Source organism: Salmo salar, chromosome ssa14 (assembly GCF_905237065.1).
Source record: "Salmo salar chromosome ssa14, Ssal_v3.1, whole genome shotgun sequence".
NCBI lineage: Eukaryota > Metazoa > Chordata > Actinopteri > Salmoniformes > Salmonidae > Salmo > Salmo salar.
In genome coordinates this window covers 57040376-57065205 of record NC_059455.1, presented here as the reverse complement: position 1 = coordinate 57065205, position 24830 = coordinate 57040376, and the positions used below count along the sequence as shown (strand labels likewise).

The window sequence follows — 24830 nt, the reverse complement described above, 5'->3', positions numbered from 1 at the left end:
AGGTGCAGTTAACTCTAATGAACTTATCCTCTGCAGCAGAGGTAACTCTCGGTCTTCCTTTCCTGTGGCGGTCCTCATGAAAGCCAGTTTCATCATAATGCTTGATGGGTTTTGCGACTGAACTTGAGCTAACGTTACGTGACGTGTGTACAACACCCGTTGAATATGGCCGGTGTCAGTAAACGTCTGCAAAAAAGCGGAATGAAATTGTTGCCAGCAGAGATGGTTAGGGCACAAGGGACATTAGTCGCTGGGTTAGAATTAACTCAATGCTGTGTTTGTCCAACATTGACCCAGTGCTGCGTTGTCACAATTACCCATATTGGGTTATTTTTAACCCAGAATTTTTTGTGAACTCATTTTTGAGTGGCGCAGCGGTCTAAGGCACTGCATCGCAGTGCTAGAGGCGTCAGTACAGATCCGTGTTCGATCCCGGGATGTGTCGCAGCTGGCTGCGACCGGGAGACCCTTGAGGCGGCGCACAATTGGCCCAGTGTCGTCCGGGTTAGGGGAGGGTTTGGGCGACCGGGATGTCCTTGTCCCATTGAGCTCTAGCATCTCTTTGTGGCGGCCGGGTGCATGCATGCTGACTTCCGTCGCCAGATCTACGGTGTTGTCATGACGCTAGCCTTTCAGTAAATTGGCTAGCAGATTTGTGAACAACCCCCCCTCCTGTTACAACCACATCGTAAATACCACAGAGACTTCTCTCTCCCTCACCATGAGGTGTAGAGAGAGAGAGAGTTTCACAGTAAGACAAAGGGATTCTCCCGCCCAATTCTACTACATCCCAGAATTTGAGAATTGAACAATGTTCCTATTTTGGAGTATGTGTAAATCGTCGGTGGAGAAGCCAGCCATTTTGTTTCATGTTTGTGACCTCATGAAACACAATACAGCCACATTACCCTAACTCTGTTTATACAGGTGCCTCAGTTATGAGGTTTGCATCTAATTCTTGTATAAAATGAATAAAGATGAAATTATTTACAAAATGATGTAATGTGATGTTAACTTTTAAAATTAGAAAATTGTATTTTCTTTAAAGTTTAACTAAGTTAGTAGCCACGCCCAAGTGCATAGGCATTGGTTGAAAATTATGAACCAACCCCTTTTCTACATTTCTATTAAAGCCCCGTGACCCAAAGTCACGTCAGTTCTGAATACTATGAGGATTTGTCCCCACATTTAAAAGGACTAATTCTAATGTCAACCATATAGGCCAGGAAACTTGGGAGCTTGCGCTACATGTGAAATGGTATCAACTCTGAACTATTGATCACTCAAGAAGAAGTGAGTCCTAGATGACAGCCTAACAGACTGCAGCTGGAAAGGTAGCAAATCTAGTACGAGAACACTAACCGACGTGGACGAATCTCCAGAGTGAGATGAACCTCTCAGACCACGTGAACTTCTCACACGATGACCCGGAAGATTCCACAAAGGACAGGGCAACATTGACTGGGCAAACCAGAGCCTCACATCACCTGCTTCACGTAAACACAATGCGTTGCTTTTCCGAATGAGCGATCGTTAGTGGCATATGTATTTATGTGAGAATAGCTTCCCAGGTCCGATAAAGACCAATGTTCCTTAGTCTTCCTTCCAAAACCCCCTTCTCTTCTCTCTGAATTTACCGTGTTATAACCACACTGTTTTGTCTTGTTTAGTCCACTAGGGACGGTATTTTACTGTATAATGTTATTATGTATTGTATATTCTGTAATTGTTTAATAAGTTGGTAAATAAATAATTGAGCCAATTGGTGTATGGATGATTTATAGTAAAGGCTGGGTTCGTGCAGATAACCAACAATTTATGACGTTCTGATGAGACTGATGAAGGTAATAATAATAATAATTCATTAATAGAAGACTAATTTATCAAATATAAAAATATCTGAAGAGTTAAATTTGGAAGATTATAACTTTGTAATCTAAACATTTTCCGTGGTGCCCCGACTTCCTAGTTAATTCAATTTGCATGATTAGTTTAATCACGTAATAATAATTACAGAGAATTGATTTGATAAAATTACAGTCTTCCCCTTTAATGATACTAAAGACATGACAGTGTTTCCTCCGATTCATTGGTTCGGCTTCCGGTTAAGTGAGCAGTGTGTCAAGAAGCAGTGCGGCTTGGCGGGGTCGTTGTCACGATCGTCGTAAGAACTGGACCAAAGCGCAGCATGATCTGGGTTCCACATGTTTATTAAATTAAACTCTCAAAAAACAATAAAGAATAAACGAACACGTGAAGCTATGGAGTGCTCACAGGAAACTACACATAAACAAAACAAGATCCCACAAAACACAGTGGGGAAATGGCTGCCTAAATATGATCCCCAATCAGAGACAACGATAAACAGCTACCTCTGATTGGGAACCATACCAGGCCAACATAGAAATAGAACAACCTAGATTACCCACCCTAGTCACACCCCAACCTAACCAACATAGAGAATAAAAGACTGGTCAGGGCGTGACAGTTGTGTTGCGGAGGACGCATCACTCTCGAACTTTGCCTCTCCCGAATCCGTACGAGAGTTGCAGCGATGGGACAAGACTGTAACTACCAATTGGATATCACAAAATTGGGGAGAAAAAAGGGTAAAAAGTACAACCAAAAACATTTTTTTAAAACAATTGATTTTAGAAAAATATGATTTGCCATATTAGGCATAACTCAATTTCTACCTCTTTAAGATACCAAAAAATTTGCATATTGATATGGTGTTTGCAGCAAACAGAACGTCCGCCACAAGGTTCCCAAAAATGTTTGCCAGAAGTTCACAAGTTGCTGCAAAAAATATGAGCTTGCTGCAAATGTGTGGCCAATTGGCAAAAGGTTTGACAGAAGCCTGTTTATTTTGGTAAGGTTGAGTCAACCCACACATAACTATAGTATGTGTGTGGAGTGGGGATTCATGCAGAGTAAACTACTTCAGCACACACATCCTGACAACTATATCCTGCAAGTACTGCTTGACTAGATATAAGTTGACCCAGATGTTTGACTTGGCCCTGCGGTGGATAAACTGCCTTAAATTAAGTTTGTGTGCGTGTCTGTGACAATAGAAAGGTATAAACATAGGCGTGCAAACTTCAGTGTATCAGTGAACTACTGAACACAAATATAAACGCAACATGCAAAGTGTTGGTCCCATGTTTCATGAGCTGAAATAAAAGGTCCCAGAAATGTTCCATATGCCTAAAAAGCTTATTTCTCTCAAATTTTGTGCATCAATTTGTTTACATCCCTGTTAGTGAGCATTTCTAATTGGCCAAGATAATCCATCCATCTGACAGATGTGGCATATCAAGAAGCATGATCTGTTTCACAGGTGGACCTTGTGCTGGGGACAATGAAAGGCCACTCTAAAATGTGCAGATCGTCTGAGACCAGCCACCTGGACAGCTGATGAAACTGAGTAGTATTTCTCTGTAATAAAGACCTTTTGTGGGGAAAAACAAATTCTGATTGGCTAGCCTGGCTCCCCAGTGGGTGGGCCTGGCTGCCAAGTTGGTGGGCCTATGACCTCCGAGGCCCACCCATGGCTGCGCCCCTGCCTAGTCATGTGAAATCCATAAATTAGGGCCTAATGAATTTATTTAAATTTACTGATTTCCTTATGTGAACTATAACTCAGTAAAATCGTTGAAATTGTTGCATGTTGCGTATATATTTTGTTCTGGATATATTGTCTGGAAAGCTGTAGTATACACTGAGTATACCAAACATTAGGAACACCTAAGTCGAGTAGGTGAGTCTTAAATAGCTGCCTGTCCTTTTTAATAGCCGGGCATCGGCACACATTTCAGCAAATAAATGCCTGTTTCAAATAAAAGCTGTGTTAATTGTTTACTAGTGATCTGTGATGGATTTGTTATGTTTATACTGGCCATACTGGTCACAATAAACAGTGGGGGAGTCTTTTCAAGATTTTATTGATCAAAAGCTGTGTGCGTTAAGGAAATAGACTCCTAGCTCAAATAGAAGCCTGTCTCTAATAAGAGCTGGTTGTGTTTAGTGATTGAAGCAAATAAATAGCAAATATTAAAAGTTTAACAGTAAATCTCTTGGGGACACAGAGCGATTACCTAACTATTTACAAACCAAAACAATTGAACCAGCATCTCATACAAAATACAAAATACACATTTGACCTTGACCAGGACTTTTCACTCAGCTGCCTGTCTTTACGAGACAAACATGTCTGGGCCAGCCTGGGTAAAGTAAGAAGAAGTGGGAAACAGAGGCTGGTCGTGTCACTGGGGAAGCAGACAGCACAGGTAGATAAGGATGGGGACACTTCGGTTACCAGAGGGCCAGGTCAAGCAACTACAAGGTCTCAAACTGCCTCGTCCATCGGAGTCACAGTCAGACGGTCCTGTCTGTCACGCAAGCCTGAGGAGCTGGAAGGCCTGAGAGCATAAGGGAAAGATCATATCAAACACAGACAAAATAGATATTGTGTATCTCGTATATACATCAAACTGCAGTCCAACTGCCGCTCTAGACTAGGACCACATCCTAATGTATATCTAACACTTATCTTACTGTATCACTCAGGTAGAACTTAAAAAGGCCCACCTTGAACACTTAAGTAGTCCATCTTGATAGAACACCTTGATGCCTCTTAAGGCCTTTTGACCAGGACAATTTAGGACCCTAACTGCTGTAATGAATTAAAAAAGGTGCTTTGGTTGCTTTACCTTCAATTTTAAATAAACTGAACGAAGTAGATGTAGGATTTTCTAAGAATTGGACCTCTGTAGCTCAGTTGGTAGAGCATGGCTCTTGCAACGGCAGGATAGTGGGTTTGATTTCTGGGACCGCCCATACGTATAAAAAAAAAATGTATGCACGCATGACTAAGTTGCTTTGGATAAAAGTATCCGCTAAATGGCATTTATTATGAGACGGCAGACAATTGAGGTACCAGACAATTGAGGTACAAATACTGTACTGTATACCAGTGGTGTAAAGAACTGAAGTAAAAATACTTTCAATTACTAAGTTGTTTTTTTTGTATCTGTACTTAACTATTTACATCTTTGACTACTTTTACTTCACTACATTCCTTTAAAAAAAATGTACATTTCCAGAATCTTAAATATAAAATATATTTTGATTTGATAAACACTTTTTTGATTACTACTTCATTCATAGTTTTGATGTCCTCCCTATTATTCTAAAATGTAGAAAATAGTAAAATAAAGAAAAACCCTGGATTGAGTAGGTGTGTCCAAACTTTTGACTGGTACTGTACTTTTTACTCCATACATTTTCATTGACACCCAAAAGTACTCGATACATTTTGAATGCTTAGCAGGACAGAAAAATGGTCCAATTCACGCACTTATTAACAGAACATCCCTGGTCTCCCCTACTGCCACTGATCTAGCGGACTCACTAAACACACATGCTTTATTTGCAAATTATGTCTGAACGTTGGAGTGTGCCCCTGGTTATCCGTAAATTTAAAAAAACAATAAAATTGTGCCGTCTGGTTTAAAATAAGGAATTTGAAATGATTTATACTTTTACTTTTGATACTGAAGTATATTTTAGCAATTACATTGACTTTTAATACTTCAAATCAAATCAAATTTATTTTTATATAGCCCTTCGTACATCAGCTGATATTCTCAAAGTGCTGTACAGAAACCCAGCCTAAAACCCCAAACAGCAAGCAAAGCATGTGAAAGAAGCACGGTGGCTAGGAAAAACTCCCTAGGAAAAACTCCCTAGAAAGGCCAAAAACCTAGGAAGAAACCTAGAGAGGAACCAGGCTATGAGGGGTGGCCAGTCCTCTTCTGGCTGTGCAGGGTGGATATTATAACAGAACATGGTCAAGATGTTAAAATGTTAAAATGTTCATAAATGACCAGCATGGTCAAATAATAATAATCATAGTAGTTGTCGAGGGTGCAACAAGCACGTCCGGTGAACAGGTCAGGGTTCCATAGCCGCAGGCAGAACAGTTGAAACTGGAGCAGCAGCACGGCCAGGTGGACTGGGGACAGCAAGGAGTCATCATACCAGGTAGTCCTGAGGCATGGTCCTAGGGCTCAGGTCCTCCGAGAGAAAGACAGAAAGAGAGAAAGAGAGAATTAGAGAGAGCATATTTAAATACACACAGGACACCGGATAAGACAAGAGAAATACTCCAGATGTAACAGACTGACCCTAGCCCCCCGACACATAAACTACTGCAGCATAAATACTGGAGGCTGAGACAGGAGGGATCAGAAGACACTGTGGCCCCATCCGATGATACCCCCGGACAGGGCCAAACAGGCAGGATATAACCCCACCCACTTTGCCAAAGCACAGCCCCCACACCACTAGAGGGATGTCTCCAACCACCAACTTACCGTCCTAAGACAAGGCCGAGTATAGCCCACAACGATCTCCGCCATGGCACAACCCAAGGGGGGGGCGCCAACCCAGATACTTAACTATATTTTAAACCAAATACTTTTAGACTTTTACTGAAGTTGAATTTTACTAGGTGACCTTGACCTACTTGAGTCATTTTCTATTAAGGTATCTTTACTTTTACTCAAGTATGACAGTTGGGTACTTTTTCCTGTGGATCCTGTTGATAGACAGATTATCAGACTCAGATATCACAGTGATGGAGTGATAAGGGAGAGTGGGAGAAACAGACAGTCTAGGATTGAGGGCAGGAGAGACGGGTGTCAGTTTTTTTCTTCACGTTAAGTGTCTCTGATACCACTGGGTGTAATAATGCCACTCTTACACTTTGGCATTTTTTGTGATGCATTTACCTCAAGTGTACACAAAGTGACCTGCGTGCCTTTGCTGTTACCATGTAGCTTAACTGTTTGTCCCAGGCCCAACCCTACACCCGATCCTCACTCTGCTGAGTCAACTCTACACGCAATCTCTCCCCAGACCCTTTCCCTTTATACTCGGAACACCACATTTAAATATGGCAATAGAAACTGCTTGAAAACTGACAGATTTAAAAGCACTGAATTTCCAGCCCACCTGATACTGACAAAGTAATACAATTTTCAACAACATAGACAGCAGCATTAATGAGGCAAGGGTAAACAAAGGCCTATAGAGAGTTGGTGTGGGCAATACAGTAAGTGGGCATCATCTAAATAACTCTATTTATTACATTAAGTGGGTTATACTACACATTTGTCTAAATTTGTTTTAAAACAAAAGTTGAGTCACTAATAAAATCTGTGTACACTTGGATTGACAGATGTGTCTAGAGTTGCCTATACCGACCTTGATCATCCCATGTGGCCGCATACATTACTACCACAACATCTTGATCCCATATTACTTTCCTCACATATTAACTACTTCTAAGGCAGTAAAATCCAAACACACATGAATAAATCCAAAAACGTTCCTTACCCCAGGACACTTCAACGGGTGACTATCCAGGGAAATAAAGAAAAAGGAGCACTCTCTTTCTGCTTAAATATGATTGATTTATTAACGGGACAAACTAACAAGCATACGTTGCGGGGTAGTTCGCCTTCATTTTAGCCTTGAGTAGGAAAAGATGGGAGGCACCTATATAACCTCACAGGAGAATGTCACACTCGCCATGTCAATTAAACATGTCAATCAGAGCTGTAAATCATAGCAACTATACATGGGCTATTTCACCAAGTGTATAATAAGCATTTGAGATTCCTACAGGTACATTCCACTTGAATAAACTGGCTGGTGGGCGGGATTACATAGTATCAAATCAAACCATAAATGCATTGGCACTTTTTATTTGGTTGGTCCATTTCTTAGCACCATGTGACAGGTAAGATAAACATCAGGCACAGATCAAACATCAGATTATTTTTCACCAAATATCTCACCAATTTGCATGGAAAATTAAAATGGGATCTGTTGACACATTTTCAGCCATATTCCTTAGTGATGTCATCTAAATTTGTTTGTCAGTAGTTTACACATAAAAAACTCCATCAGCTTTCAACAATGTCTTAACTTGTTGATGCTCAGTCCTACAGTCACTGACTGTAGGCAAATTGGCCATGGTCAGGGTTTTACAGTGACAGACCACAAAAATCTAACCAGTCAAATCAGTGCTCAAACAACAATTCTATTAAATGATGTAGAGATCATTTGAGGTAAAAACCAGCATACATGTGGGTACTTGAAGACCAGGATTTGGAGCCTGTGGTTTAATGTAATAATCAAGGGATATTCAACCCCATAGGGAGACATTAGCCTAACCCATGGCACATTGCATTATGAATCACTCAATAGTTCACAGTGCAGGTAAAACACATAGTCACACAATTGTCACAGTTCACATTACAGTAGATTAGACGAGGAAAATTGGGTGAAGGGAGGATATTTGTCCTCTATATAAAAAAATTAAGTAAACAATGTGTGCCATTTCTTACACAAAATGAAGCAGTACAACTACAGCTAGAAGTATTATTAAGTGTAATAACGATTATATATGAGGATACAGCACCCGATTTAAGTTTATATAAAGTGGAGTCGAGCATGTTGTTTATCTTTTCAAACACTATTATTACACACAGAGGGAGTCCATGCAACTAATTGTCACTTGTTAAGCACATTTTTACTCCTGAATTTATTTAGGCTTGCCATAACAAAGGGGTTGAATACTTGACTCAAGAAAGACATTTAGGCTTTACATTTTTTGTTAATTTGTAAACATTTCTAAAAACCTAATTTCACTTTGACATTATGGGGTAATGTGTGTAGGCCAGTGACACAAAATCTCAATTTAATCCATTTTAAATTCAAACTGTAACACAAAATTAGGAAAAAGTCATGTGATGTGATTACTTTTGTGCCCATCCTTACCTCAGCGTTGAAAGTGGTCCGTTCTAGACTACTCCATAACCTGCTGTTAAGGTGAGGTAATTAACAAATTAAGTAAACAATGTGTGCCATTTCATGCACAAAATGAAGCAGTACAACTACAGCTAGAAGTATTATTAAGTGTAATAACGTTTATTATTAACCTGGATGCAGAGAGTGACTCATTTAGAAATCTCGTTTTAGGACACCCCTACTTTCCCTCTGAGTTGTAATGTTCCCGGGTGCGAGTCTCCTGCCTGGCCCTCTTTGTCCGGCGGCGAGAGTAGGCCGTGATTAATATGGCAAAATTTGCGTTTTTGTATGAATTATTATTTTAAGCTGTATCACAACATAAAGCATATACCATGTGAGGACTGGTATATCGACAATGACACACCGGAGATGTTCATATTAACGGACTGCAGAGCAAGCAACGCCGGAGAAAGGGTATAGTTTGCTTCCCAATAATGCTAGCAAGCTAGCTAGCTTTTCGTAGCTAACTAACTCAAGTAGCTAACATTTTACTAGAGACCGGTTATTTTGTACCGCTTGCTATGAAGGCGAAACTGGTCAATTAACCAAATTTAATGTAGATGATTAATTAGTATAAATCATAATCTACATGTTTTTTTTATCACAAACATAGTAACTAGCTAGCGACTAACGTTACCCAAATGTGATAGCTAACTTTGCTATCCAGCTAGCTAGCCAGCTATCTTAATTGCTAACTTTACTCATCTGTAACTAAGTTATTATTTTTAGAGGGAGGAGGGTAGTGTTATGCAACTTGCATTCTGGCAAACATTAGCCACAGTTTCATTCAGCCCGGCTCTTCATCTTGTGCAAGCTGGCTGCTGAAACTAACCCTGGCTAGCCACAGTTGTTGGCCACCGAACCCCGTGACAGTCAAAGTGTTGGGCGCAAGATATCTAGCTGTAAAACGAGTTGTGAATTGCAAGGGGATACACATTACCTATCTATCTCTAGAAACCGTCCTGAAATCTAAATACCGTGTATGACTCTACTTGCGAGTATTGCTCAGGTCCAAATTATCAAGACTATTCGTCATTTAAAAAAATTCTTACATGATATGAACGGTGAAATGTCACCGCACCGACAGTCATATTAATGGCTGCCGAATCGGGGAGACTACTGGCGGGACAAGGCCAAGGAAAGCGAGGCAAAGGTAGGTATATGATAATTCATTCATCCATCCCCGTCTGTCTCAGATCAGAACTAACCATTAGTTACCACAGCTGCAAATGCACGTGTCTACAGGACTGTAGACAGTTGTTCTGTCATGTAGTTTGTCTGACCTGCTATTCATGTTGGTATTAGGCTGCCTTGTATTAATTTCATTTCTACGTTCTCGTGATGTGTCCATTCTTTCCCTCTGTGTCTCATAATCAACCAAACCTGTCCCTCTGCTTGGTGATTTGTTGTGGCTGTTCAAAACTCAAATTAAATCTAAGTTTATCGGTACATACACAGTTCAGATATTATAGCAGGTGTAGCTCTCGAAAATCCTTCATATGTAGGGTTTTCAACCATTAAATTCACCTCCATGTAAACTACAATTTAGTCATTTAGCAGACGCTCTTATCCAGAGTGACTTAGAGTTGTGAGTGCATACATATTCATTCGTACTGGTTCCCCATGGGAATCAAACCCACAACCCTGGCATTGCATGTGCCGTGCTCTTCCAATTGAGCCACACAGGACCAATTGTGATGCTGTGTTTTTTAAAGGCCCCACACAGTCATTCAGATTCCCATGTATAATAGCCTTTTTGAGTGACTAAAATATCACCAATAATATTTTTGAGGGGTAGAAATTATCAACATTTTAGAAATGACGTTCTCTCATGGCTTACTAGCAGGAAGTTTGAAAATACAGGCTGAGTAGGCAGGGAGCTTATGTTCATGAGGTCGCCTTTACTGACATGTCTTTGAAACGCCTATGTCAAGAAACTTGGATGCAGTGTTGCAGAAAAATAATTTCAGACAAATTTGGTGATACACAAAGCAACTCAAACAATATTGAAGTTGCATCAATGGTGTAATTTGTATTTATTTATTAATCTCCCGATTGGCATGTCTCTTGTGATGCAGTTCACAGCAGCACTGATGGATGCGTTGACATGACAACTGAGTTGTGACACCCCCCCCCCACACACCTTCTTGTTACATGCTGGCTCAAGAACTAACTAGCCAGTAACTAGCTAACACCAGATGCAGATGAAAGGGAAGACATGTATCTTTGCCATAGATGAAGTGTAAACTTTTAATTGTATTTGCTGACAGCCTACAGTCCCAATTTTGGCACCAGTAGAGTAGCCATCTAGCTATATAAATCACCCCCCTCCGCAAACGTGCCTTCTCCGATGTTGGTTAAAAGGTGGTACTTATTTCAATTGGGTAAGAGAATATGTTAACCATTGGTGTATTAAAATGAGAGTTAGGGTGACATCCCCCTATCCCCTCAATAATCCCGCCCCGTGAATCCATGTGGGAGGGGACCAACAACTTATGATTAAACTTTATCAATGTAGAAGCAAAAGTCATGCTTCATACTTTGGTCATATACTTTGATCTGGTTTCATCTGAATATCATCACATTTCATGAAAAACATAATTTTGACTGTTCATGACTTTTAACCTTTAGACGTCAATCATCGTTTTCTAAACATATTTATCTTTCATGTCAGCGAGAAATAATAAAGACACTTACTGTAGCAGTTTTGCACAGATCTGCACTTCCTCCCCATTTAGCTTACACACAGGTGTTTGGAGCATTCTAGGTGGCTAATTAGCACAAGTGACGGCCTATGTCTTCCGTAAACAAGCGCTGTAACATGGAGATATGTGACTCGTTTCAGGAAACTAGGTGTATGTCGCGCGTCACTACTTCACAGAAGAGCCATTTGAATGTACTTTTGTTTTTTTTATCTAAATGTTTTTGGGCAGAAATGCCTTCTTGGAACTTCCATGTGCCTTAGCACTTGTATGCCACCTGTAAATATGAATCAAATTGTTAAATGACGAGCCTAGTTGGTTTAGCCACAGAAAAAGCTAGCAACCTTCCTGCTAGCCATGATTGGCTGAGATAATCAGTGGGCTGGACATGCGGAGAGATGAGTTTGGATTTGTCTGCCATGTAGCATGCTTCTGTCTATAACGTGAGCTGGTCAGTATGTGTAGGTAATCCTTTCTAACGCAGCTTTTTGAAAGATATCATGTAGTAGAACTGTGTTGCTCTCCAGTTTCTGGAGGACCGAGTTTTGAAATCAGTGGAATTAGAGTATGATAGCTAAGGAGATGGAGAAAATTCAGGCGTTTGATTGCAAATATGCAGACAGTCGAAAAGAGAACATACTGTCTGTTGTATAAAACACCTGTCTCCAGATAACATCTTCAAACTAAGGGAAATCATGGCATCCATGACAGGGTGAAGCGTCCATCCATGTATACAGGTAAGATAGTCTAGCTAGCTACATTTTCAGCTAGCTAACGTTACGTGTATGATCTGTGTAGTTATTATTTGTATCTCAGAGCCATTTGCGTAACATTATCCGTTGGGATTATGATTAATTGTTTAGCTAGCTACATGCCTAAACAAGACTCCACTATGCAAGTAACCGTTTCAATAGAATGTTCATGATGTCACTGTGACAACTGTCGATACACGTAGCTGGTAAATTTGGTCTGGTTGGTAAATTCGGTCTGGTGATCTACTCCGAATTCAGAGCACTCTCGTCAGTGTGCCAGAGCGCAGAATAACGGACACATTTACGAATGCTCAACATCCGTTGAATATGGCCGGTGTCAGTTAACCTCTTACATCTAGACGTTCCGCTAGCGGAACACCTGCTCCATTATCCAATGATGGGCGTGGCGCGAAATACAAACTCCTCTAAAATCCCAAAACTTCAATTTTTCAAACATATGACTATTTTACAGCATTTTAAAGACAAGACTCTCGTTAATCTAACCACACTGTCCGATTTCAAAAAGGCTTTACAGCGAAAGAAAAACATTAGATTATGTCAGCAGAGTACCCAGCCAGAAATAATCAGACACCCATTTTTCAAGCTAGCATATAATGTCACAAAAAACAAAACCACAGCTAAATGCAGCACTAACCTTTGATGATCTTCATCAGATGACAACCTAGGACATTATGTTATACAATGCATGCATGCATGTTTTGTTCAATCAAGTTCATATTTATATCAAAAACCAGCTTTTTTACATTAGCATGTGACGTTCAGAACTAGCATACCCCCCGCAAACATCCGGTGAATTTACTAAATTACTCACGATAAACGTTCACAAAAAACATAACAATTATTTTAAGAATTATAGATACAGAACTCCTCTATGCACTCGATATGTCCGATTTTAAAATAGCTTTTCGGTGAAAGCACATTTTGCAATATTCTCAGATAGCCCAGCCATCACGGCTAGCCATTTAGACACCGACCAAGTTTAGCCCTGACCAAACTCCGATTTACTATTACAAAAGTTTGATTACCTTTGTTGTCTTCGTCAGAATGCACTCCTAGGACTGCTACTTCAATAACAAATGTTGGTTTGGTCCAAAATAATCCATCGTTATATCCAAATAGCGGCGTTTTGTTCGTGCGTTCAAGACACTATCCGAAGTGTAAATAAGGGTCACGAGCATGGCGCAATTCGTGACAAAAGATTTCTAAATATTCCATTACCGTACTTCGAAGCATGTCAAGCGCTGTTTAAAATCAATTTTTATGCAATTTTTCTCGTAAAAAAGCGATAATATTCCGACCGGGAATCTGCGTTTAGGTAAACAGACGAAAGAAAACAAAGCATTCTGTCGACGCGGGCACGAGCCTGAGTCTCACAGTACTGTAACCAGCCACTACCCAAACGCGCAACTTTTTTTCAACCAGAGCCTGCAAAGCCACGATTCAGCTTTTTGCCGCCTTCTGAGAGCCCATGGGAGCCGTAGGAAGTGTCACGTAACAGCAGAGATCCTCTGTAATGGATAGAGATAATCAAGAAGGGCAAGAAATTGTCAGACGGGGCACTTCCTGCATGGAATCTGCTCAGGTTTTGGCCTGCCAAATGAGTTCTGTTATACTCACAGACACCATTCAAACAGTTTTAGAAACTTTGGAGTGTTTTCTGTCCAAAGCTAATAATTATATGCATATTCTAGTTTCTGGGCAGGAGTAATAATCAGATTAAATCGGGTACGTTTTTTATCCGGCTGTGAAAATACTGCCCCCTAGCCATAACAGGTTAAAGTTGGCAAAAAAAGCGTAATTAAATTGTTGCCAGCAGCACAGTTGCAGTCACCAATGCTCTGAATAACATAAAAACAGCCTAACCAGCTCTGCTAGGGCGAGTAAAATGGTCAGTGAGCTGTTCTCTCATTTGTATCTGGAAGTAGCTAGCAAGCTAGCCAATGTTAGCCAGTTAGCTTGGGTGCTTGACTGCTGCTGTTAGGTTGGAACGCTTGGATCAACCCTACTCCTCGGCCAGAGTGTCCAGTGTGCACTCAACACTCCTAGAGCAAAACACTGAGTTTACGAACGGACAATCTGACAACGCTCTGAGTTTATGAACGCCCAGAGCGCACTCTGACACTTCAGATTAAATTTACAAACACACCTGTAGTATAAATCAGCCTTTAGTCTTCAAATCTTTGGTTGTTTAGTACAAGGCCTCACATGTTAATCCTTAGAGATGGGTGGGGCTAAGGCTTTAGATGGTGTGAACGATGCTGAATGGCTGTAGATAAAGAAGGGCTGTTGTCATTCTTCAAATGATTTGGCACGGTATTTGCAAATGTACCCATCTGTTCCTTCTACATTAGCTGCAATGAAATGTCTCCACACATCAGATAGTGCCCGTGGCATTTTCCTTTAAAGATTCAATTTTATTTTTTTTTTTATCCATCTACAGATAAATAGTGTTAGATCGCGTCAATTCGAATCTGGTATCAGAACAAAATAGTCAGCACATAGTAACTTCTGATTTCTTTTGAACTTTAATTAATGCAAACACTTGAATGGTAAATATGTGGCTCGTATATACGGGATCTCTGTAACACCACGCAGGGCAGACAGAGAACTGGTATGTCATCACAAGTTCTTCCTTAAATACTGGACAGACTTTGTTCCCTCTCCATGAGGGCCTGTCATAGTAGGGGCTAGAATATGGTTTAGACTTATTCTAGCCTATCGTTGGCGTGCAGGTTGGTCCCAACCTCTAGACGCACACCTGTTTCCTGGCGTAGCTGTTGTCTCTGGCGGATGTCTCATCTTGTGACTGCACAATGCACAGTTCTCTAAAACCCTTACACCCCCCGCATATACCTTTCACCCATATCCTGTTATTGCTATTATTCTACAGACAATCCTGTTTCTACAGCATCAGCATTCTTTCCACATGACCCACCATCACATGAGCCACTTCCTCTAACATATAGCAGTATTCAATTATCTTATAGTTAATAAACTTATCATTATAGCATCTGTGTTATATTATATAGGTTATGCAAACAAATTATATTATATAGTATATGCACACAAATAGTTGGTCAAACCCTAACAATAGTTAAGCAGTTAGATTAAACAACTCCTTTGTAAGATAAATGTTTTAAAATGAAACATGTAGGGAAACAGGTGAATTATTAACACTCCTCTGTTAGCAGGCTCAAACAAGATAAACCCCACATCGTAGCAAAAACGAACTAGCAGAAATTGTTAACAAGTTAGAAAGGATTTTAACACACTTTGCTGTAGGCTACTATTTACTAGTTAACAAAAAATAATGTCCTCATAAAATATATTCACCCCACCCAGTATTGTAATCAAAACTTACCAGAAAGCATGTAGTCCTTGGCTCAGACAGTGTAGTAGTGTGGGCTCAATAGCATCTCATTAGTGTGCAAGATCTTGAGAATCAGCTGTACATGTGATGGAAGAGTGCACTGCACATGTGATGGAAGAACGCACTGTGCATGCAGAGGGTTGCAATTCCATTGACTTGGGGATAGTTTAACCTCTCTTGGGCAGGTGGGAAGCTACCGTCCCACCCACGGTTCACAATATTCAACAGCCAGTGAAAAATCAGAGCGCTAAATTCAAAACAACAAAATGTCATAATTCAAAGTTCTCAAACATACGATTATTTTACTCCATTTTAAAGATACACTTCTCCTTAATGTAACCACATTGCCCGATTTCAAAAAGGCTTTACGGCGAAAGCATAAAGTTAGATTATGTTAGGACAGGGACAACACAAGAAAAACCACACAGCCATTTTCCAAGCAGGAGAGGGGTCACAAAAAACAGAAAATCTGCTAAAATTAAGCACTAACCTTTGACGATCTTCATCAGATGACACTCCTAGGACTCATTGTTAGACAATACATGTATGGTTTGTTCGATAAAGTTCATATTTATATCCAAAAACAGCATTTTACATTGGCGCGTGATGTTCAGAAAATATTTGGCCTCCAATACTGCCGGTGAATCAGCACAACAATTTACAAAAATACTCATCATAAACGTTGATAAAATATTAAACTGTTATTCAAAGAATTATATATAAACATCTCCTGAATGCAACCGCTGTGTCAGATTTCAAAAAAGCACACTTTGCAATAATCTGAGTACAGCGCTCAGAAAAATACATCATACAATACAGATACCCGCCATTTTGGAGTCATCTAAAATCATAAATAGCATTATAAATATTCACTTACCTTTTGATCTTCATCAGAAGGCACTTCCAGGAATCCCAGGTCCACAATAAATGTTGTTTTGTTCGATAAAGTCCATAATTTATGTCCAAATACCTCCTTGTTGTTTGCGCGTTCAGTAAACTACTCCAAATGTAGGAAGCGCGCCGAAAATTTCACGCCGAAAAGTTGAAAAAAAGTTGTATTTACTTTCGTAAATTGAGCCGGTCGGTCCCATATGGCCATGTGGGGGACACTAACCCAATAAAATTGTGTTATTTATTTTTCTTTTCTCACTGATGTTTCTAAAACAGTACCACAAGTGATGTTTTTAATGTTTTCACATTGAGATTCAGTGTTTCATATGTACATGGTTGCAGATGTCATTTCACAGTACAGTGACAATTTTAGGCTTCGAGCTCCAACATGCAGGACTAAGTTAAATTAAATAATGGAAATTGTAATAAAAAACAATAGAAATAGCACTATATATAATACAACTGTTGCAGTGATGAATAAATACATGTCCATTGGGGTGGAGGCAGAGTATAACTGTTGTGGGGGAATGCTGGTTGAGAAAATGCTGAGTGTGTGCAAAGCTGTCATCAAGGCAAAGGGTGGCTACTTTGAAGAATCTTAAATCTAAAATATATTTTGATTTGTTTAACACTTTTGGTTACTACATGAATCCATGTGTGTTATTTTATAGTTGTGATGTCTTCACTATTATTCTACAATGTAGCCTGAGGAGCTGGAGGGCCTGAGAGCATAAGGGAAAGATCATATCAAACACAGACAAAATAGATATTGTGTATCTCGTATATACATCAAACTGCAGTCCAACTGCCGCTCTAGACTAGGACCACATCCTAATGTATATCTAACACTTATCTTACTGTATCACTCAGGTAGAACTTAAAAAGGCCCACCTTGAACACTTAAGTAGTCCATCTTGATAGAACACCTTGATGCCTCTTAAGGCCTTTTGACCAGGACAATTTAGGACCCTAACTGCTGTATTGAATTAAAAAAGGTGCTTTGGTTGCTTTACCTTCAATTTTAAGTTAAACTGAACGAAGTAGATGTAGGATTTTCTAAGAATTGGACCTCTGTAGCTCAGTTGGTAGAGCATGGCTCTTGCAACGGCAGGATAGTGGGTTTGATTTCTGGGACCGCCCATGCGTATAAAAAAAAATGTATGCACGCATGACTAAGTTGCTTTGGATAAAAGTATCCGCTAAATGGCATTTATTATGAGACGGCAGACAATTGAGGTACCAGACAATTGAGGTACAAATACTGTACTGTATACCAGTGGTGTAAAGAACTGAAGTAAAAATACTTTAAATTACTAAGTTGTTTTTTTTGTATCTGTACTTTACTTAACTATTTACATCTTTGACTACTTTTACTTCACTACATTCCTTTAAAAAAAATGTACATTTCCAGAATCTTAAATATAAAATATATTTTGATTTGATAAACACTTTTTTGGTTACTACTTCATTCCATATGTGCTATTTCATAGTTTTGATGTCTTCCCTATTGTTCTAAAAGGTATAAAATAGTAAAAATAAAGAAAAACCCTTGAATGAGTAGGTGTGTCCAAACTTTTGACTGGTACTAAAGTCAGCAAAAAAAGAAACGGCCCTTTTTCACGTCTCTCAAAGATAATTCGTAAAAATCCAAATAACTTCACAGATCTTCATTGTAAAGGGTTTAAACACTGTTTCCCATGCTTGTTCAATTAACCATAAACAATTAATGAACATGCACCTGTGGAACGGTCGTTAAGACACTAACAGCTTACAGACGATAGGCAATTCAGGTCATAGTTATGAAAACGTAGGACACCAAAGAGGCCTTTCTACTGACTCTGAAAAACACCAAAAGAAAGCTGCCCATGGTCCCTGCTCATCTGTGTGAACGTGCCTTAGGCATGCTGCAAGGAGGCATGAGGACTGCAGATGTGGCCAGGGCAATACATTGCCATGTCCGTACTGAGACGCCTAAGACAGCGCTACAGGGAGACAGGACGGACAGCTGATCGTCCTCGCAGTGGCAGACCACGTGTAACACCTGCACAGGATCGGTACATCTGAACAGCTCATCTGCGGGACATGTACAGGATGGCAACAACAACTGCCCGAGTTACACCAGGAACGCACAATCCCCCCATCAGTGCTCAGACTGTCTGCAATAGGCCGAGAGAGGCTGGACTGAGGGCTTGTAGGCCTGTTGTAAGGCAAGTCCTCACCAGACATCACCGGCATCACCGTCGCCTATGGGCACAAACCCACCGTCGCTAGACCAGACAGGAATGGCAAAAAGTGCTCTTCACTGACGAGTCGCGGTTTTGTCTCACCAGGGGTGATGGTCGGGTTCGCGTTTATCGTCGAAGGAATGAGCGTTACACCGAGGCCTGTACTCTGGAGCGGAATCATGGTCTGGGGCGGCGTGTCACAGCATCATCGTTACAGGGAAGACATCCTCCTCCCTCACGTGGTACCCTTCCTGCAGACTCATCCTGACATGACCCTCCAGCATGACAATACCACCAGCCATACTGCTCGTTCTGTGCGTGATTTTCTGCAAGACAGGAATGTCAGTGTTCTGCCATGGCCAGCGAAGAGCCCGGATCTCAATCCCATTGAGCACGTCTGGGACCTTTTGGCTCGGAGGGTGAGGGCCATTCTCCCCCAGATATGTCCTGGAACTCGCAGGTGCCTTGGTGGAAGAGTGGGGTAACATCTCACAGCAAGAACTGGCAAATCTGATGCAGTCCATGAGGAGGAGATGCACTGCAGTACTTAGTATCTGGTGTGGCCACCAGCTGCATTGACTGTTACTTTTGATTTTGTCTCAGTGGTTGAATCTTATGTTCATACAAATATTTACACATGTTAAGTTTGGTGGATCCACATCTGGGTGTTGGGCAGAACCCCTAGCTCCTAGAAAAACCGGTCCAGAGTTAAAGGGAACGGGGTAGGAGAGGGACGCAAACACACAGGTTACACTTTACTGTGAGAATTTTCTTGATTAGTGCAGTATTATAAATGGGAGATATGTACTTTTCAAGTCTTTTTGGAAGAAATAGCCTACCTCAAGCTGGTCCCCCTTTGACTCCGAGCATAGAGAATCAGACTGATCCGAACTCATTGATTCTGGTGGAGGTGATACCTCCTGGGGGACTTGGACAGTCAATGGTCCTAAAGTAATTTGGAGAGGTAAATTGAAGAGGTACATTTTTATAAGCTCAGCATAACTAAAATGTCTTGCTTTCTCAAATGTCAACCAAAGCTTAACATACTTTGTCTATCGGTCTTCACTGAAGTGTAGGGCGTCAGTGGTCGACCATCCAACTGCTCCAATAGGAGAAGATTGTTGGCTTCCACCGATTTAACCCTAGGAAAACAAAGAGAAACACATCAGTGTTAGCCTGAATATAGTTTTGGTTTCCCTATTTTGTATGCAGAAAGTTAGATTTTTTTTTATATTAACTTTTTTATATGACCCCAGCTTGGAGCGAATGAGTAGCAAGGTTTCCCAGGTCTCGCCTTCCTTTCATCCTTCTTCCAAACCAAGTAATTCACCCGGAGGTTGTAGCACTTGGTCCCCTTCTTGATTCTGCTCCGGTAGCTCTCCTTCTGTTTCTCCTGCGCCTTGTCAATGTTCAGTCTCACCTTGATTGATAACAGGAATAAATGCAATTGTATTACAAATACATTTCTTAATTTATTTTCTGGCCCTCCAAGAGATATTTAACAGCGGACAATCAGTTTTACCTGGTCAAAAACCTCCACATCCTTCTCAGTCTGTGCCGGAAGGTGGTCCTCGAAGGCATTCTGATCTGGTTCGACAACTTCCACCACATCAGCTGGGGTTTCAGTGATCTGAAAGTACATTATACATAAACAGCAATAGACAAACAACAACACATAATCAATCACAAATTTGAAAGACCACAGTATATGCAATACTTGTATATACAATTGCGTTGTTTACCTCGGTCAACAGCTGCGGCTCCGGTCCATACTCAGTGGAGGCATGGATGCTGCTGTTGTGTGCAAAGAGAATTACCTTCAGGTTGTTCTCCCACCCTTCCTGGTACCAATCAAGGGACATGCCCATGGCATTCTTGAGGGTCTGGTTGGCCCATTCACCAAACCTGGAGGAGGGGGTACGAAAGCCATATCTAGTGAAAATGTAAGATATTGAAATGTCTTATGTACCATGGAAAAACAAATGGTAAAAAATAAAACAAACCATTGGTAACAGAATATAACCTATAACATCCGTACCTTGTTCCAGCGCTCATGACCTCGGTCACTCAAAATTACCTCAGGAGGACCGTGGGTGTTGAAGATGTCCATCATTGCCTTGGAGGTGGCCTCACCAGTCTCGTCCTTGATGGTATCATATAAAGCAGCAGCCTCCACTGAACTACATGTAAAGCTAGCAACATGTAGATGACCAACTAGCTAGATGGAAAACAGTTGCTGAAAAAATGGTTGTACATAGCTAAATCCATCCAGTTATCTAATAGAAGTTAAGTGCTTAACGTTAACCTGAATTGTGAATTTCTCTGAATGTTGCACCTCTTGTCGATCAGTGGTGCCTTCATAGTACTTCGCCTGGTTGGAAAGAAAAAATAAATACAAATCTCAGAGGGATGCCATTGAAGTGCAAGCTACATACAAACAGAAAGCTACAAAAGTTACAGTAGCTTGCTTGCAAGCTAGCTAGCTACCTAGCTAGCATTTCTAAGTAAAACTGGCTGGCTAGCTAGCAAGATACTGTAGCACTTTTTTTGGCAGGGGGACACTATTTTGCATAAAAGGCACCCCATGTTGAGAATTTGTGTCGAGTAGGTAGTGTTTCCTACATTCACCACCTGGGGGCGGACCATCAGGAAGTCCAGGACCCAGTTGCATAGGGAGGAGTTCAGAGCTGTGAGCTTTGTCATGTGCTTATAGGGCACTATGGTGTTGAAGGCCGAGCTGTAGTCAATGAACAGCATCCTCACATATGCATTCCTTTTATCCAGGTGGGTAAGGGCAGTGCAATGGCAAATACGTGGTCCGTGGATCTGTCAGGGTGGTAGGCAAATTGGAGAGGGTCAAGTGTGTCGGGGAGGGAGGAGGTGATATGGTCTTTGACTAGCCTCTCGAAGCACTTTATGATGATGGAAATGAGTGCTACTGGTTGGTAGTCATTCAGTTCAGTAACTTTCACTTTCTTGGGCACGGGGATGATAGTGGACATCTTGAAGCAGGTGGCTATAGTGGCACTGAGTTAGGGAGAGATTGAAAATGTTTGAGAACACAACAGCCAGCTGGTCTGCACATGCTCTGAGGGCACGGCTAGGGATGCTGTCTGAGCTGGCAGCCTTGCGATGGTTAACCCGTTTTTAATGACTTAAGTACACTATATATACAAAAGTACTGTGGACACCCCTTCAAATTTGTGGATTCAGCTATTTTAGCCACACCCATTGCTGACGTGTATAAAATCGAGCTCACAGCCATACAATCTCCATAAACAAACATTGGCTGTAATGACTTTCAACATGGCACCGTCATAGGATGCCACATTTCCAACAAGTCAATTCGTAAAGTTCTGCCCTGCTAGATTTGCCCCGGTCAACTGTAAGAGCTGTTATTGTGAAGTGGAAACATCTAGGCACAACAACGGCTCAGCTGCGAAGTGGAAGCCACACAAGCTCACCAAACGGGACCGCTAAAGCGCATAGTGCAAAAAATCGTCTGTCCTTGGTTGCAACATTCACTACTGAGTTCCAAACTGGCCCTGTAAGCAACGTCAGCACAAGAACGGTTCGTCTGGAGCTTCATGAAATGGGTTTCCATGGCTGAGCAGCTGCACACAAGCCTAAGATCACCATGCGCAATGCCGAGCGTCGGCTGGTGTAAAGCTCGTCGCCATTGGACTCTGGAGCAGTGAATACTCGTTCTCTGGAGTGATAAATATGGGGCAAAACAGCCCCAGAATAATGGTCTGGGGCTGTTTTGCATGGTTCGGGCTTGGCATCCTAAGTTCCAGTGAAGGGAAATCTTATCGCTACACCATACAATGACATTCTAGACGATTCTGTGCTTCCAACTTTGTGGCAACAGTTTGGGGAAGGCCCTTTCCTGTTTCAGCATGATAATGCCGCTGTGCACAAAGTGAGGTCCATACAGAAATGGTTTGTCAAGATCGGTGTGGAAGAACTTGACTGGCCTGCACAGAGCCCTGACCTCAACCCCATCAAATTCCTTTGGGATAAATTGGAATGCCGACTGCAAGCCAGGCCTAATCGCCCAACATCAGTGCCCAACCTCACTAATGCTCTTGTGGCTGAATGGAAGCAAGTCCCTGCAGAAATGTTCTAATATCTAGTGGAAAGCCTTCCCAGAAGAATGGAGGCTGTAATAGCAGCAAAGGGTGGACCAACTCCATATTGGAATATTTGGAATAAGATGTTCATTGAGCGGGTGCCCACGTACATTTGCTCATGTAGTGTAAGTCCTCAGTGGAGACTGACTGTGTAGCCCACTTTGTCATTGGGGGGCTCAACGACAGCTCAGGTTCATTGTACTCGAATCCTTGAGAAAAAGATTTTTAGCTCATCCGGTAGGGTGGCGTTGGTGACCTGATGTGACTTGCTTTTTGTAATCCGTGATCGTTTCGAGCCCCTGCCACATACTGATTTGTTCCTCCACTTTGTCCCTATACTTGTTTCTCCATCTTGATCGATCTGATCGATCATATTTGTACTTCTTAACTAAACTATTGTCCCCGGTCACCTTGCCCTGTTTATAAGCAACATACAAAGCTGCTATCCATCCACGGTTTTTGATTCGGGTAAGTTTTGAAAGCTACTATCGGTATTACGTCATCTATGCATTTTTTTTTATAAATCCGGTTACTAAGTCTGCGTTTTCGTTAACGTTATCTCCAGAGGCGACCCGGAACTTATTACAGTCCAATTGATCAAAACAGTAGTTTGAATTCTGATTGGTTGGATCTGTAAGTAGCAGTGCAAGTAGCAGTGGTTAAGTAGAATTTACATGAGGTAGACAGTCAATGTGTTGGTAATAATTTGGTATTACGCTTCTCAAATTACTTTTGTGAAAGTACCCCGCAACAATGAATGCTGCTTCTGGGAATGCGGTCTCCAGTTTATTCAGTGTCCAATGAGATCTTTGAAAGCCTTTTTGGTGTCTGCTTGGGGCGGGATGTACACAGCCATGACGATAATCCCTGAGAACTCTCTCGGAAGGTAAAAAGAATGACATTTGATTACCAAGTTTTCCAAATCGGGGTAGCAGAAGCTTGCAAGTTCCTGTACGTTTCCCCTGTTGCACCATATGTTGGTCATAAAGCAGAGCCCACCACCCTTCCTCTTGCCAGAGATCCCGACTCCTCTTACTGAAACTGTAAAACCCGCTGGTTGTATCTATATCCATTTGGATGTTGGAGAAAAGTCTCAGAAAAACAGAGTATGTTGGAGGATCTGATGTTGCTTCTGGAAGGAGATCCTCGCTCTGAGTTCAAGCTTGTTCATTAGTGATTGAACATTGGTGAGTAGCATGCTCGGTAATGGAGGACGGATCGCCTGGCATCTTAATCTCACTAAGACCCCGCCACGTCTGCCTCCACGTCAGCGTCTTCGCTTCCTGCTCACCGGTTGGACTCCCAAGCAGCTCGGCGCCTCGCCGAGTAACATAATCCATTGTTCTGCCGTTTTCAGGGAATTTGGAGAGGTCGGGGGGATGGGTAGTACCCAGCAATTCGTATTCCAAAAGTTCTAACCGGGTGTGTGTAGTAATGCACGAAACAAACTGATAAAGAAAATGAGAGGGAAGCACTAGTAGAAACCTGCAGTGTTTTATCTGGACTCAAGGTGAGGCGCCATATAGATAATTCTTAGAGTAAGCGTCAGGGCTCTCAACAAAACTCCCCCGTTGAGATGACTATCATCAATAGATGCTAAAGTAGTTAGCATCTATGAATGGGTGTAGCGGGTGCAGCGAAATGCTTATGTTATTAGCTCCTAACAATGCAGTAAAATATCAATCACGAATACAAATAAAATGTTGGAACCAATCTAACCCAAATAGCACTATAACAGTAATCCAAATGCAATCTTTATGTATGTACACAAATATATATATATATATATATATATATATATGAATTTATGCGATACTAAGTATGGTATGTACAGCAGTAGATACTAGAGGTCG

At 41.3% G+C, this 24830-nt stretch overlaps 2 protein-coding genes across 6 annotated transcripts in view; one reads left to right on the top strand and one right to left on the bottom strand.

Annotated features, from left to right (window-relative positions):
• Positions 1–8865: 8865 nt before the first annotated feature.
• The window catches only part of LOC106570112 (pygopus homolog 2), a 24223-nt gene continuing 8258 nt past the window's right edge, over positions 8866–24830 (top strand). Inside the window, exon 1 of one of the 3 annotated variants that reach the window (XM_014142127.1) lies at positions 8866–8904. Coding sequence is in view for 1 of the 3 variants with exons in the window: in XM_014142124.2 (XP_013997599.1) it covers positions 9979–10036 (58 nt within the window). In the remaining 2 variants the exon portion in view is untranslated. Of the gene's footprint in view, positions 8905–9090; positions 10037–24830 lie in introns of those variants that run through there. The other 2 variants (XM_014142125.2, XM_014142124.2) reach the window with 2 other exon arrangements.
• The window catches only part of LOC106570113 (uncharacterized), a 27669-nt gene continuing 21987 nt past the window's right edge, over positions 19149–24830 (bottom strand). The window contains exons 2-7 of one of the 3 annotated variants that reach the window (XM_014142128.2): positions 20883–21215; positions 20587–20749; positions 20367–20474; positions 20083–20264; positions 19892–19986; positions 19149–19790 (exon numbers count right to left, since the gene is read on the bottom strand). In XM_014142128.2, coding sequence (XP_013997603.1) covers positions 19621–19790; positions 19892–19986; positions 20083–20264; positions 20367–20474; positions 20587–20749; positions 20883–20899 — 735 coding nt within the window. In that variant the 5' untranslated portion in view covers positions 20900–21215 and the 3' untranslated portion in view covers positions 19149–19620. Of the gene's footprint in view, positions 19791–19891; positions 19987–20082; positions 20265–20366; positions 20475–20586; positions 20750–20882; positions 22518–24830 lie in introns of those variants that run through there. The other 2 variants (XM_014142129.2, XM_045694607.1) reach the window with 2 other exon arrangements.